General features: G+C 32.4%; 1 protein-coding gene across 2 annotated transcripts in view; it reads left to right on the forward strand.

Moving 5' to 3' along the window:
• LOC106876649 (coiled-coil domain-containing protein 60) overlaps nucleotides 1-17,157 on the forward strand; it is a 45,225-nt gene that overhangs the window by 5,594 nt on the left and 22,474 nt on the right. For both annotated transcript variants that reach the window (XM_014925263.3, XM_089348964.1), the window contains 5 exons: nucleotides 4,345-4,639; nucleotides 8,503-8,595; nucleotides 9,736-9,809; nucleotides 12,952-13,021; nucleotides 15,170-15,297. In XM_014925263.3, coding sequence (XP_014780749.1) covers nucleotides 4,358-4,639; nucleotides 8,503-8,595; nucleotides 9,736-9,809; nucleotides 12,952-13,021; nucleotides 15,170-15,297 — 647 coding nt within the window. In that variant the 5' untranslated portion in view covers nucleotides 4,345-4,357. The remainder of the gene's footprint in view (nucleotides 1-4,344; nucleotides 4,640-8,502; nucleotides 8,596-9,735; nucleotides 9,810-12,951; nucleotides 13,022-15,169; nucleotides 15,298-17,157) is intronic.

The raw sequence follows: 17,157 nt of genomic DNA on the forward strand, positions 1-17,157 counted from the left end.
ATATATGCATATATATATATATATATATATATATATATATATATATATGCATATATATGTGTATATATATATATATATATATATATATATGCATATATATGTGTATATATATATATATATATATATATATATATATATATATATATATATATATGCATATATATGTGTATATATATATATATATATATATATATATATATGCATATATATGTGTATATATATATGCATATATATGTGTATATATATATGCATATATATGTGTATATATATATGCATATATATGTGTATATATATATGCATATATATGTGTATATATATATGTATATATATATGTATATATATGTGTGTATATATGTATATATATATGTCTGGCAAGCCAAGTGAGCCCATAATCCAAGGTCTCTGCCAGGGGTGTAGTCAGCCCACTTATGTGTACCTTTCCTTCATTGGACACTAAACTCCGCTTGCGAAGACCTGTTGAGTCAAGTGAAATCGAAATCGAACTGAATTCGACGACTGGCACCCATGCCAACGTCTCCTTCATTGGACACTAAACTTGGCTTGCGAAGACATGTTGGGGCAAGTGAAAGCGAAATTGTGATGGCACCTGTACCAGTGGAGCGCTAGGAGCACCGTCCAAACGTGATCGTTGCAAGAGCAGCTATCTGGCTTCCGCGCCAGTGGCACGTAAATAGCACCATTTGAGCGTAATCGTTACCAGCGTTGCCTTCCTGGCACTTGTGCCGGTGGCACGTGAAAAGACATTCGAGCGAGGTTGTTGCCAGTGCCGCCGGACTGGCTCCTGTGCAGGTCGCACATAAAATACACCATTTTGAGCGTGGCCGTTGCCAGTACCGCCTGACTGGCTTTCGTGTCGGTGGCACGTAAAAGCACCCACTACACTCTCAGAGTGGTTGGCGTTAGGAAAGGCATCCAGCTGTAAAAACTCTGCCAAATCAGATTGGAGCCTGGCGTAGCCATCTGGTTTGCGAGTCCTCCGTCAAATCGTCCAACCCATGCTAGTGTGGAAAGCCGATGTTAAACGACGAGGATGATATATATATATGTATATATATACACACACACACTGTATAGCCGTGTGTATATATATATATATATATATATATATATATATACTAGCAGTATAGCCCGACGTTGCCTGGAATTAAGTTAGGATTATGAAGCTAATCAAGCACTTTGTTTCAAACCAAACTAAGTTACACTAACGTCAAATTTGAGTGGAATCTATTTAAATTGTTAAACATTTAGCTGAAAATGGGTTTCAGTCAATTTGATTGGGAAATCCCATAAGGAATCTGTTTAAGATTAATGTAATATAAAGCTGAAGCAAATTAACACCAAATATACAGTGCGTGTGTTTTTATTGGCTAAACTGGCAATATGACCATCCCCAAGTACAACAACATATATATATATATATATATATATATATATATATATATATATATATATATATATATATATATATATGTATGTATATATATATGTATGTATATATATATGTATGTATATATATATGTATGTATATATATATATATGTATATATATATGTATGTATATATATATATATGTATATATATATGTATGTATATATATATATATATGTATATATATATGGATGTGTATATATATATATATATATATATATATATATATATATATATGTATATATATATGGATGTGTATATATATATATATATATATATATATATATATATATATATATATATATATATATATATGGATGTGTATATATATATATATGGATGTGTATATATATATATATATATATATATATATATATATATATATATATATATATGTAATAATAATATTATTAGGGACAAAATCCAAAATTACAGGTAAAAAACTCAATTAAAATCAATTTATAAAAAATTAAATTGAGCCTTATAGATAAAGTATATATAAAATATATATAGTTTTAGGGAAAATAACCAATTTTCAAGAACTCATCGATGAAAATCCACTATCACATATAGAAAAATTAATAATTAAAAGCACAATAAATGAGTATAATATAAAGTAAAGTAAATATCATAAGATAAATATAATAAAAAGATTACACGTGTTTCATAACCAATTTTCAAATAGAAAAAAAATTTAAATCGATTAAAATCAATTGAAATTATCTAAAATAAGTTCTATTCAAAAATATAGCTACTCGTCAGATCGTAAGTAGAACAATAATTAGATATATATCTCAACCAACAATAAGTACCAAATGAATTAATATGATATACTTATTATATAAAGATAGAAAAATTATTTAAAAAATATCATAATATCAAAATAATAACCATTCAATAATCATCCCTTCATCCATAATAATAACATGTATATTATATACAAAAAACATCTTACCTAAATTATCATTGTTTTAAATTATCATTGTTTTAAATACAAGTTGAACGAAGTTTAAGTTTAAAATAATAATGAAGATAAAATTAGTACATATTTAACCGGTGTAATAGTTAAAGCTATACTATTTAAAGCTAAAGACGTTTATTTAATTATGATTAAAGATCAATTGAATAATAGAAAAATACAAGATTATTTATTTCTACAAACGTAATAATAAAAAATATGAATGAAAAAATTATGAATGGAAAAAATTATGAATGAAAAAATTAGGAAAGAAAAAATTATTAAGAATAAAAGGTTAAACTTTATATATATATACAAAGTTTTGATTTAAAAAAAACTTTAACGATATTATAAACTATAAAGATTAATAATTAATCAAATAATATTAATCAAAAATTATCGAAAATATATCAACACTATTCCAATCGAAGTTCTAATATTATGTTGAAATGAAACTATAACTCCTAAATAATATAGTGTTAAATAAGTTATCTATTAAAATAATCTATAAAGAACCAAATGAATAGTATAAAAACAAGAATACATATTATTTTCAAATAGTAGAAAATCTTTAGCAAAGTGAAAACAGTACTTATCCAAATTTTTCCGTAATTCTATATGTGATAGTGGATTTTCATCGATGAGTTCTTGAAAATTGGTTATTTTCCCTAAAACTATATATATATATATGTATATATATATGGATGTGTATATATATATATATATATATATATATATATGTATATATATATGGATGTGTATATATATATATATATATATATATATATATATATATATATATATATGTATATATATATGGATGTATATATATATATATATATATATATATGTCTGTGTGTGTAATTTGAAGAGAGTTAGAGGTTGTGCTGGTAGAATACCTTTTTAATACACAAGTGCTGGTTATTGCGTGGCAATTACACTACTGAGTATAATAATTAGGCATCCTCTACTATCAGCTTCTCTCCTGGCTAGATACACCAGGTGTTCTTCTTATTGGTATTCCTCCTTGCTAACTGCTTTCTTTTACTTCTTCTAAACTTGTTCAGTTGTGATAGCCTTAGCCTATAGCCACAGTCCTATTCTTCTATGTTGCTTGTGACTAGCTGGGTTAGTCATTCATAGAAGGTTACTCTTTAGGAACACACAGCTGTAAAATTATATAAACATTTTTATTACCTGATTGGCAGTTGTCCCTTGCTTACAAGAAACATACTTTCCTTCTAAGCATGTTAATTATGAGAGTGATACTGCTGGGTTGTTAGAGATGGATAGTGACTGTTGTAGTTCTGCTGAGGCTGAAGGGAAATATGGTATGATTTGTTTGAATTGTGTAATGTGAATTTGCAAAAGAAAAAGAACACAAGTGAGCTGAGAACATAGTTGAGCATTGAAGGCAACAAAACTGTGCAAGAGAAATGACTGCACTAGTATAAATGTGATGCAAATATTTGTTGAGTGGTATGTGAAAAAAAAATTACTGTATACTATTAGTGAAGTGTACCTGTGGAAGCAGAAGACTGTAGAAGACATGGAAAAAGTAGAACCATTGGGTTTTATAAGAAGTGTTGAATGATTAAGATGATTGACAATATATTTCAGGGAAAAAGGTGGCAAGATGGCTGAATTGTTAGCATGCCAGATAAAATGCTTAGTAGCATTTTGTCCATTTTAATGTTATGAGTTCAAATACTGCTGAGATCGACTTTACTTTCATTCTTTTGAGGTTGATAAAATAAATTCCAGTTAAACTTTGGGGTCAATGCATTCGACTTACTTACTCAACCCATAAAATTACTGGCCCTGTGCCAAAAATTTGAAACTAATATATTGCATGGAAAACCTGTCTATCTCATGGAATAAAAAAGAAAAAAGATGCACTAAAATGTTAATGTTGACAATGTTTTTCATATTTTGCAGATAAACCAGTACAATGCCTGTTGCAAACAGTGATCCTCGAAACTATGTGAAATGCATACCTGTACCAACTGCTAATCACAAAAGTGTTAAAATACAAGCTCGAAGTTCTACTATATATAATGCAACAATTCCAACTCGTGATGAAATTCGCAAAGCTAATTACACTCGACGGCAACAACAACTTTCCAGTCAAGGCTTTTATTGCCCAGTACATTTGCCATATAAGGAAATTGGTGAACCAATATATCTTGATGAGGAAAGTCTTATTCTTCATGCTGTTGGACAACTTCAAGAGGCATGTATAAACTAATATTCTTGCAATGAATAGAGATGGTTTTAGCCTTTTTAAATTTAAAATTATTATATTACTGATATTGCATACTTAACACGTTTTCTTTATGTGCTTATTGGCTGCTGGATTTGTCTAGGTAAAAGTCCCTTTAAGATGTCAAATGTTAAAAATATATCCCTAACCAGATGAAATGAATTGCCTTGTAGTTGATCAAGAACAGTGGATATTGATATTTCACTGTTATTTCAGTATGTCAGCACCATATATCCAAGTCACCTTGAAGTGAATTTGAATTGCTGGTCAGAGGTGTATATGCAAATAGTGTCAAATTTATCTGCTGATGTGCAAAAGTGCTGCACAAGTGAAACAAAATTAAAGTTTGAATTAGAAGCAACTGTCTTAAAAGGACTTCTCCCTGAATAAATCCTGCAGTCAATAAGCACATAACCAAAACACATACATTAAATATGTGACATTGGTAATGTTTACATTATTAGAGCTGCTTCTGATTCAAAATTTGAATTATTATATTTATTTGATTTAAAATTTTCATTTTTATCACCCACTATCACTGAACCCATGCAAGCATAGAAAAGTGGACATCAAAACAATGATGATGATTATGATAGTATTATGGTAGATTAGTATTTAGTCCAATTTTCATAGCATTAACCCATTGGGAAGTATATGGATTGTGTGTAAGAAGACTTCCAGTAATGTATGAATGTATGTTTTACATGAATGTAAAGACAAATATTAGAAGGCAATATTCTTTTATTAATAAGCATAACAATTCTTTGATCATACATGTGATAATAGAAAGCACATCATGAGGTAATTAAGCGTTCAAGTCAAACAGGATGTAGTGTAAGACATAAATTAATTTCTCCATAACATCTGAGGTATTTAGATTCGGTACTTGAGAGCTGCAAGATGTAACTGGTGCAAAATATCCAAGGAGTTGCATATCTTAGTTGTGAAGTGAGGTAGCAATCCCATAGCAGTAAAAGATGATGTTTTCTAATTGGCATTAAATCAGCAATGTGTCTTTATCATCTGGATGATCAATCAACATTTTATCAGCAACTGATTTTTTGCCTTTCAAAACTGGCATGCTTGTTGCCACAGGTATCCTTCTGCAGCCAGTAGTAATTGGATAAAATAAGCCTAGCATGATTGTGCTATGCTGCCACAACAAAATAGTGCTAACACGTCTCACTATAACCCTTTTGATAGCAACTCACCTGAAATAGCTTCTGGCTCTATAGTACAGATGTCTTGTTTTCAAAAGTTCTGTATTAAAATCTTCCACCAAATCTTAGTCACAATTTATGTTCCTAACACTAGCTTAATGATAACTAAGTTATTTTACTAAATTCTTTGTTATATTTAAAATTAATTGAAAGAAACACAGAGCATCTCAACAGAAATATGGTCACCAAAGGATTAAATGCTTGAAAGATGTCTCTTCTTTCCTAAAAGAACAAGTTTTACCTATAGGAAGTTGTGAGCTCTGCAAGCTCTCTGCAGTTCTCATTTATTGTACCACTGTTCTCTTACTTCATGTATAAGGGGATACTGAAAAGTTCATGGCTTCAGGAGGATCAGTTAACTATGATTTTATTCAACATATTCCCCTCTCAGATTCACACACTTATTACTGCAGTTTTTCAGTTTCTCGAAGCCCTGTAAAAGAACTTGGAAGGTTTGGTCTCCAACCAAGCCTTTTGCAGCACCCTTAAAGCCAGACACTTTTCAGCCCCCCCCCTTGTTGTAGGAAGCTTTATTATTTTTTATTATTTAGTCCAAAGAGGATAGCAGTGCCTATGGCCTTTGTGGGTTTTCTCTAGATGGGTAAGGTTAATACTGCTAATGGCTAGCTTCTTCTGCAGGATGATGACTTTAAGGTAAAAAAAAAAAAAATGGCATTAGAAGATTAAGGGATTGGGAAAATTATTTAACACATGGTTCAGTTAGGTGAGACAGCAGAAATTATTAGAGGAAGAAAAGGCAGGTGCATTAAAATTCGAATGGTAGTTATAAGCTGTTTCTTGTTGAGGGGAACAGGAACCATTTTAGTAGTGGTAGAAGAGACAAAGGGTTTGTACAACACATTGGTAAGCTTAGTGTGGGGGTGATTATGATTTGGCCCTCAAGTTGGCTCTATTTAAGTAGAAATATACTCAGAGGCATCCAAGAGATGATGATTCTGTCTTTTTTCAGGAATATGTATCCCATACTATATTCCCAAATGTGTCTTTTATTAAGATGATAGGTTGTGGTTTGAGGAAGATTTGGTTGATGTTTCTAGTAGGTGAAATGGTGACATAGAGGCTACCTAGTTGATTTGTGGACTAATGGGTGAGTAAAAGTTTGCCAGTCTGTTAAATATCCTTTGTAGATGCAGGTGAGAATGTTTATAGCAGTTAAACTATTCCAAATTTGCGTGCAGCATTTGATTTTGTAGCAGGTTAGCACTTGTGCTTTATAGAAGGTCAATAACTGTCCAGGGTTAAGCTACTACTTTATATAGTAAAGGGGATACTTGATGTCATTAAAATTATAGGGCTTTATATTTGACAAGACTGAAAGAGACAGATTTGAAATTGACCTGGTGTAGAGAGTGCATGTCATTTAAGAGGTCACAAATGGCAATGAAAGGGCATTGACAAACATAAATCATTGATTGATTTACTGAATGATTAATGAAATAATCAATTAGTTAGTTGGTTAAATAGTAAACCAATTAACAAATAATAAAGAAGTGAAAAAGAACCAATGCATGTGTTTATTATTGGTGTAATGATCCTCCTAAAATACAGAATAGAATCTTGCAGACCAAATTTCAAAATCAAAAAGATTGAAAGTTTAAAATAAAAACATGTGCTGTTTATAAGTCAGGAAAAATTAGATTTTGTTAATGTATTTCTTCAACACATGTAGCCTTATCGACTGTATATCTTACTGTGTTAGTTATTTACAGCAAGTAGTTTGGGCCATTTATAGCTAGGTTATTAACAATTCCATTAGGTTATTAACAGCCATTTATAGTCAGATTATTAACAGTCCCATATACATATCATTACTGATGCTACATTGTGTTTCAAACATCCTGGTTAACTATCACTAGAAGTGGGATGTTAACTGTTGATCTTTCAAACGTTGGGCTGATGCTCCAACATTTTGGCCAGACAATATATTGTACAGTTTCTTTTTCTATCACAGTTTTTTCTATCAAATATTTTGTTATTTTTTAATATTTTCTTTTGCTGTAACTATTGTATTTATTTGATCTTACAAATAGTTAAAGTGTCAGTCATTCATTTATTCTGTTCTGAGATAATCCAATATCCACTTTCAAAAAGCTACCTACACAGTTTATAGTTAATCTAGCTCTACATAGCTGAGCAGCTTTGTTTAATGTTTTTTTTACTTGCTTTCTTACTTGTCAAATAATGCTGCAGTGTATGACTTATTATCAGTGATGGACTATAAAGCTGTGATTCTTCAGTTAAGAAGCTGACATTTCATCAATCTGTCCATCACACCACAGAATATTCTAAATTACAATACTTTACATTTTGATACTAAGTCTGTTAAGTCTTTTAATTAAAATATTTATTTATACTCAGTTAGAGAGTTAGTGTCAGGTTTTGACCTAAACCCACAATCTAACAAGCAGGAACATTATGATCTTTTGAAAAAATTATTACGAACGAGAGAAGCAGAATTTTTTTTTTTTTTTTCCCATTCAAAGTGTTAGAGAACAATTTTAGTATAAGCTTAAATGTTTATTATTCATTTTTATTTTTATAGTAATGATTTTGTAGAAAATATTTAAAAAAGTTAATTAAAATTGCTTTTAGGATGTCAACAAGAAGAATACTAACCAAACTGACAATGAGAAAAAAGACAACAAGCACCAGCTCCAGTATAAGCGACCTCCATCCCATTCTTATGTAAGTAGGTGAACTGATAACCTGTTTAGCTTGAGCAAGAAGGTTCAACTACTTTTCAGTAACAGTTATTCTATCGAGGAGCAATTAATGCATTTTTTAAAATTGAAGTATTGTTTTTTTTTTATTGAATCACTTTTTTTGCTTTTATTTTGATGTTTCTGAGCATGATCACTTTCTCATTTTCAAAATCTCATCTTTTTTTCATAGCTAGTTACCAATGAATAAAGTATCAAACTATGTCATGTCAGTTTATATAAGTTCTTTTCGTTTTTTTTTTTTTAGCTAAGACTGGATTGACAGAAATGGTGATTGATTGTCTTTTTAGAACCAACACATAACTGCTATTGATTTTTATGTATTTGCTTTATTATATATTTTTGGTGGTTTCTGATGGGAAACTATGAGTTTATGCAAATAACCCTTTAATCTTAGTAAGATCTTAAATTTACTTGAAGCATGGTTTTTTTCAGTATATAAACATGAAACAATAAAACTCCCCCATTAATTAATAATTGGAGAGACAAAAATTATTCAATATTTCGACTTTAAGAATCCATTTCAATTGGCAAGAAAAGCTCATTGTACTCCACCCTGCTTAATCATGGGCTGCATGCAATGAGAAACTTCACAACCATTCCACATGTTGGGCTTCTCTACCTTTGAGGATTTCTCCTAACAAGCACATCACTAGGACTGCATCCCAATGATTGGCCCTTCTTTAGAGCCAGAAACTACTTCAGCATCCAATAGTTATTGACACTCTACAAGACTTACACATTTTGTGGTGAGCTTAGTCATCAATATGGTTATGATTTTCCTGTTGAAACCATATCACCTGGCCTCTTCAGATAACTCTCCAAGAAAGTTATGAACATTAAGTTATCTTATTTATATCTTAACTGTAAGGAGTTGTGATCAGTCAACAGAATTCAGTATTTTATATAACTGAGCAAGATGTAAATACAGTGTTACTTGGCTTTGGTTTTCTAATCAAACTATTTCACTTCACTCTTGTAAGTAATACTCTTGTGAGAGACATGAACGTTACAAGATCTCATATATTCTTTCCCCAAAATATGAAGCCTTGAATCTATCCAAAAGCAACTGTTATCTTATATTGTAATGCTTTTTTTTATGCAGGCTGTTACTAAAATGATAAATCTGCGAAGTAAGAAACAGCTCAATACACTCAACAAAGCAATATCCAATGGCAGGTAATTTCATGATCTTTTACTCTTCTAATTTTTCAGTCATTGGACTGTGGCCATACTGAGGCACCACCTTATCATATCAAATTGGCTTCAATCATCATCGTCGTTTAACGTCCGCTTTCCATGTTAGCATGGGTTGGACGAGGACTGGTGAAACCAGATGGCTACACCAGGCTCTAATCTGATTTAGCAGAGTTTCTACAGCTGGATGCCCTTCCTAACGCCAATCACTCAGAGAGTGTAGAAAGTGCTTTTACGTGCCACTGGCACGAAGGTCAGTCAGGCGGTACTGGCAACGGCCACGCTCAAAATGGTGTATTTTACGTGCCACCCACACAAGAGTCAGTCCAGGGACACTGGCAATGACCTCGCTCAAAAGTCCTTATTTGTTTTAAAACCTGGGATTTATTGCATTGTTGTCTTTTCTTTTGCTGAGCTGCTCAGTAACAAGGATGGATGCAAATAAAACAATCCCAGTTGTGAAGTGATGAGAGAAACACAAACACAAAGATACACACAGATATGGTGAATACTCCATCTTGACAAATGATTGCTGTCTCCTTGTGCTTCCTTTTTGTCAAGAGCATTTCTGACTTTCCATCCATGACCTCCCAGGTGATTATTCAGTTCTGTTGCAGATTTGCATGGTTTGGAGCAGAGGTGACAGATGATGAATGTTGTAACTGGCTAAGCCTGCACATGTTGCCCCTTTTCCATTGCTGTAAGGCTTTCAGTAGATGGAATGATGAATAAGAGTGACATTAAAGAGATGTGTACGTCATTGGATTATAGTGATAAACGCTTGTACAATTACAAGTACCACTCTGAGTCTCCATGATTAGTTCCAAGTGACAGGCTGAAATGAGTGACAGGCCAGTAATCATGGGGAAACTGCAAGTTTTACATCAGTGTCCCTCTCCTAGAAGAATGTTGTGACAACAGTTAGGGGACCCTCACTCCTGATGGTTTTGTTGCATGCCCTGACACCAACCAAGGGTACTTCTGCATTGTACATATGTAAATCAATATGTATATTTGTTTACTTACACTCATTTATACATGCATGCACACTGGGCTTCGACACAGTTTCCATATATTAAATTTACTTAGTTGGCATTAGTTGGCCCTGGGCTACAGTAGAAGACACTTGCTCAAGATGCCTCATAATAGGACTGAACTTGAAACCACATGGCTGCAAAGTAATCTTCTTGACCACATAGCCATGTCTGCACTTATTTCATTTCAAAATGTAACCCTGGGTTTTGATATTTTCTCTGTGCAAACAAAAAGCAGTTTGACACTTTGAAAATTGAATATAAATCTCATTGAAAGATTTATGTATTTGTACACTTAAAGAAAACTTTCAGAAGAAGAGTTCAATGTAATATATTTTGATTTCATTTATTCTTATTGTTAAGCAACACTTTAGGAGTAGAGTCTATGGAGAGAGAGATATAGCATGTGTGAGCATGCATGTGTGTGTGTGTGTATGTGTATAAAAGAGTAGATGGTGAGATATATGACAAGCTAAAGGTGGTATAGAGTTAGCTAGTCCAGAGGAAACATAGACTATTGTAATGTTGCTATAACAAATACACAGCTTGACAACAGATAAAATGCTGGAGGAGTGTTAGTGAGTAAATGTTTTCCTGTTTGGCATATGACGCTGTTGAATGCAGTCCAAATATGAAAGCAGTACACTACTATGGTGTAAAGTGATATCTTGTACAAAGGTCAACAGCTGTTTGTAGTTGGATATGATACAGAGGTTTACCAACTCACAGCCAAAACTAGAAACACCAGGTTGTGAGTATTTAAAGTCCCTTGACACCTTGAGGGTTGTTGGGGTGCTGCAGCCTTGCAGCATATCTAGGGTAAGAAAGGCTGGTGGAGCCCATCCCTCTCCAGGCTAAACTCGTTTCTACAGCTGAGTGAACTGGAGCAATATGAAACGAAGTGTTTTGCTCAAGAATACAATGGATTGGTCCACAATCTTATGATCATGAATCCAACATTCTAATCACTAAGTGATGTACTTCCACTAGTAGTACTCATTTCTACATTTGAGTGGACTGGAGTAATATGAAGTGAAGTGTTTTTGCTCAAGAACATAATGCACATCCGATCCAGGAATGAAAACCACAATCTTACAAGTGTGAGCCCAACACCCTAACCACTAAGCGATGTGCCTCCACTATTTATCTATTATCTGACCATGGCTTAAATAGGGCTATCACTGAACATTTCACCTTTATGTTGTATATCTAGGGTTAATAGAACCTTCAATTTTTGTTGTTGATTCCATGTCAACTCTGATTGAACAGACCTATGATCATACACATTCCATGCATGACCCTCTTCCATTTTCAGATAGTTTTATCTCAGACCACATCGCCCTATAAGGCCCTTCTTTGAAAGTAGGGTGATTTGATAGATATTTAAGATTCAACTTGTTTCTAGCAGAGGTTCTCTTATTGTCTTATCCCTTTTCAAGTTATAACCATAAGAAAAGTTGAACAACCCTGTAGATTAACAAAACATTGGCTACTTTTACAGTGCTGCCACAAGTGACAACTACTTATTTCTAGTGTAGTAACCATTGAGAGTTTAGTGCTGTGGCCATGGCTACCTCATGGTGCTGATGATATAATACAACCTATTGCTTCCAACACTCCACCCAACATATATCCGAATAGAAATATTACAGTATAATGAATGGAAAGGCAACAATATTTTATGATCATAATGAAGGAATGAATAGTAATAGCTTTCTTTTTAGCAGGGAATGAATAGTAATAGCTAGCTTTCTTTTCTATCCCAGCAGTCCCAGCACTTGGCCATCTTCTGCTCTCATCTGACTTGTACTATCATGAAAACAAGCCAGTGAAAAAACCTTTAAGCAGTCACTTGACTTGCTAGAAACAACAGCAAAATCTCTATCAAATCAAACTCCTGCCGCCTTAAATAAATATCGGTTTTGATTTATAAAATGATGGATTGTCATATTCTGATTATCTTTGGACTACCTTTGATTATAGGTCTGTTTGGTCAAGGGTGACCTAGGGCTAAACACCAACAAGAAACAATGTGAAAAAGCAGTTGTAAAATGAATGAGTAGGTCAATTGCATATATTGCTGTTTCCAGGGTTCTGGTGCGTAATGTAAGTCTTGGAAGAGATCTTTTTGTTATGGTAAAAGAAACAGAACACAAAAAGGTATGTATTATTGTATCAACTGACTGTGCTTTAGAAATGAAATTTCCCGAGCTTTACTATTTTTTAAAATTCTATTTCTTAACATAGTAACACTAATTTAAAGCTGACAAATTATCATAAAATTTCATTGATTTAATTTAATGTCTTTTTATAAAGAAAGGAAGAGTGATCAACATTTTAAACGTAAACTAATATAATTACTCAATGCTATAAAAGTTTACATAAAGAATTTGTAATATTTCTTTATACTACATGATTAATTTATGGATTAATCTATAATTACTTAGGTATGTTAAACAAGTTAGAAGTGAAGCCTGCTGATTCCTAGTTTTACTGTATGGTCTAAATTAACAATATTTTGCATAAGTGAATAAGCTATTGTTATTAGCAGCTAGTCAATATTATTTGATATGCACCTTCTTGAAAGGCTATGGACAATGATGGTAGAATAATTTTTATGTTGAAGGAATAATTTGATAAATTAATAAAAAATAATTTGATAAATGTGACATTTAGTGTTGCTTATTTTCATCATTTACATTTGCAAATTAGTGAATAATATTTTACTAGTTTGCAGTGTTTAATTCAATTCCTCACACAGGATTGGAAAAGTTGTTAGAGCAGTAATTCTCAATCTTTTCTTGATTCCATGGTGCACTGAAAGTGAAATAAAAAATTTATTGGCACACATTGCATGGAAATTTAAAAAAAAAAAAAACATTTTAAAGTTAAAGATTTAGGCAAAATATAGAAAAACTTGTTTCATTAATCATATTTGTGTCTAACAAAATTATGAATAACTTGTTTTTCAAGACCCTCAGAGCATTAGTGTGCATTTTCTAAAGTCTGAAATTATATTTTTAACAATCTGCAGTGCACTTATATACTTCTAGTGCACTTATATACTTCCATTCAAGAACCAATGCATATTTGTTAGAGCATTGGACAAGTACCACAATGTCTTGTGGTATTTCTATTAGCTCTTGCTTTTCTAATTCAGATCCTGTCAAAGTCAACTTTACCTTTTATTCTTCCAAAGTCAATAAAATTAAATATTCTCTTCTACTCTAGGCACAAGGCCTGAAATTTTGTAGGGAGGGAGCCAGTCGATTAGATCGATTCCAGTACACAACTGGTACTTAATTTATCAACCCCGAAAGCATGAAAGGCAAAGTTGACCTTGGCGGAATTTGAACTCAGAACGTAAAGACAGACGAAATACTGCTAAGCATTTCGCCTGGTGTGCTAACGTTTCTGCCAGCTTGCTGCCTTAATAGAATTAAATATTGATACTTTAAAGTATTGGAGTTGATTTTTATCAGCTACTGATGTGTAACCCAACATGCAAGGGGCTTATATAGTACTATTGTGTCCCAAACTCCTCATATGAGTTTTAATAACTTTTGTGATCATTGTTGCTGGATCAGTGGAATTAAAGCCAAGGTTTAACTGCAACCAGTGGCGGACTGGGTCTAAAAATATTGGTTGCCAGGAGACTAAGGGGGCCCACCCACAACTACAATGCTATCATTTAATTTTTTTTTTTTATTTTGTTAAAAGTATTCTTTCTACAAACACAACCAGGCTGAAATAATTAATGCATTCTTCCAGGAGTGAATAAAAAATTCTCAAACTTGAGGGTATGGACCCCTTAGATACTAACATGAGCCCCCATATATGAATTTTAATGGCGCAGGGGCCCACTTGCCATCAGGCAAGCTGGCAACCTGGCCAGTCCGCCACTGGCTGCAACCCTTTGGGATCAGAGGTAAGCTATACTGCAATGCTTGTTAGTCACCAGCTAAATATGTACTTCAACATCTGCATATACTCAGGAACTGGAAGTTTTACAAAAAATTGGAAATCAGCCACCCAAAGTCAATAGGAAGAAATAAGAAGGGTTTTATCCAGCAGGAAGAGAGAGAGAGGGAGAGGGAGGGAGAGAGAGATTGCTGGTTTGAGTGATTAACTCATACTTTGTTGAATAACTTTCAAGCACCATACATAAAACTAGTGTAAGATCTTTCCTGACTCTACCACTTCTTTTCCGATCCTCACCCTAGCTATGTGTTTACTGATTCACAAAATGAATGAATGAATCATTAAGTATCACTTGTGTGATATAAAGAATGTTCTGGTTTTTGACAGAAAAAGGCAGTTGAAGATGAAGAAAGAAAGAGAAAAGAGAAGGTTAGATTACAATGGAGAAATCCTATGTCTGACAGCAGTGACGAGAGTGGCATAGAATCTGATAGTGAATGTAATGACTCACAGAAGTAAGAAACAATTTCAATTTTAATTACTGTCTTTTCTTTATTTGTCATGTAATCAATAAACTGACAACTTTTAATCATAACTTGTTTATTGGATTTATTATTTTTTTTTTTTGCTTTTTTTTTTCTCAAGGAGATAGCTGTTGAAAGAAAATCATTGTAATGTAAAAGTACAAATTATGTCAATAAACAGACAAAAAAAAATAATGAAGGATACATTCAACTATGTAATCCTTGATATACAAAAGAAATGAGTTGGTCATTGAAAGAATGCATTTGATTATACAGTTGCTCGATCAACTGACCTGAATCTAAGCAACAGCAGCATCAACAAAAATGAATCCAAATCTTGTTTGATTTTGAACATAATTTGTTTCATCTTTATCTGGTTGAAGAAGCAAAAATAAAAATGTAAAAAGGCATTTAAGTGTGAGATGATGTGAAATGCCTTTTTAGGCTAACAAACAGAAATGTTAATAATAAAATGAACTAACGAAAAAACCTCAAGTGAGCCAATAGCATGAATTTATGTAATCACGTTAAGGAGTAAGGTACTGAATTACAACAGCATTTTCAGTTAATTGCAATTTCCAGCCATGATGAAAGTGCATAACCCTGCTTGCTTCATAGCTGAGTGTTTAGCAATAGGAAGAGCATCCATCTCTAAGGCCGATTTCTCCAACAAGAACATTCCACAGTAAAAACAATCTGTTACACTATATTTCCTTTAAATTTACTGTTGTGTCATGATTTCAAATAAAAACAAACATCTAGTTCTAAATACTATTGTTTAGGTAACCTAATTTTTTTCTTTCTACTGTTTAGTCAGGGAAGAAAAGTTGTGCCTTTGATCCCATTTCTGTTTGTCTCTGAGGCTAAAGAGGGTGGGAAGGTAGTTATCCATAAATTAGAAACCTGATCCAAATGCTTGCAACTGAGTGAACTCTGCTAAATGTACCCAAGAACCAAGTGGTAGTGCAAAACTGGGCAATAGTCTATGACCCAAGAATTCAGAATAAAAGGAGCTGAACAAATACTGCAAAGCACCTCGCCCAACATTCTAAAAATGTCACTAATCCACTTTTCTGAACTGGTACTTTATTTTGAACACCCTGAAATGATGAAAGACAAGTTGATCTTGTTTGGGATTTGAATTTATAGCACACAGAACCAGAACAAATACTGTCTGGCATTTTGTCCTACAATTTACTGTCTACAGAAATAGATTTAAATACAAAGAGGGAGAAATATAGGCTTAGAATGGATGTTTTGATAACAACAATTTTCAATTTGAATTTTGTACCTAATTAATGTTTTTGACTGTCTTTGATTAATATGACTACTGTTTTTGGTTTTTCCAATGTAATATATTTCTAAAAATATTCTCATTTTCTCTAATTAAAAATAAAATGTTATATTTGGGGATGATCATATTTTTTTGCCAATTAACCTGATGCACTATGTACATGTTCTTCACTTCAGCTTTAAAGCTGAAATGAAGAACAAGTATATAGTGCATGTAGTTAATTAGTAAAAAAAAAAAGGACCATCCCCAAATATAAAAATAAAATATTTCTTTGTTTATTGTGAGTCATGATAATAAAACTGTAATCATGATAAATGAGGTAGCATAATTTAGCATATGTGGAAACTGCTTATTTGTCTAAAATATTTATTCAGTGTGTTTGATACTTTTAATTCAGTAGTTTTTTATGGCTATTTAATTCAAATTCCCTGCAAACTTTCTTCTCAAGTATATTGCCCTCATTACAATTGACAGTTGTATGTATTTGGTTCTGACTTCAATGCTTTTGGATTTCGTAAGTAAATATGTGTGAAACAATGTATATCATTATATTATTG

The sequence above is a fragment of the Octopus bimaculoides genome, chromosome 3 (assembly GCF_046866305.1).
Source record: "Octopus bimaculoides isolate indiv1 chromosome 3, ASM4686630v1, whole genome shotgun sequence".
Lineage (NCBI taxonomy): Eukaryota > Metazoa > Mollusca > Cephalopoda > Octopoda > Octopodidae > Octopus > Octopus bimaculoides.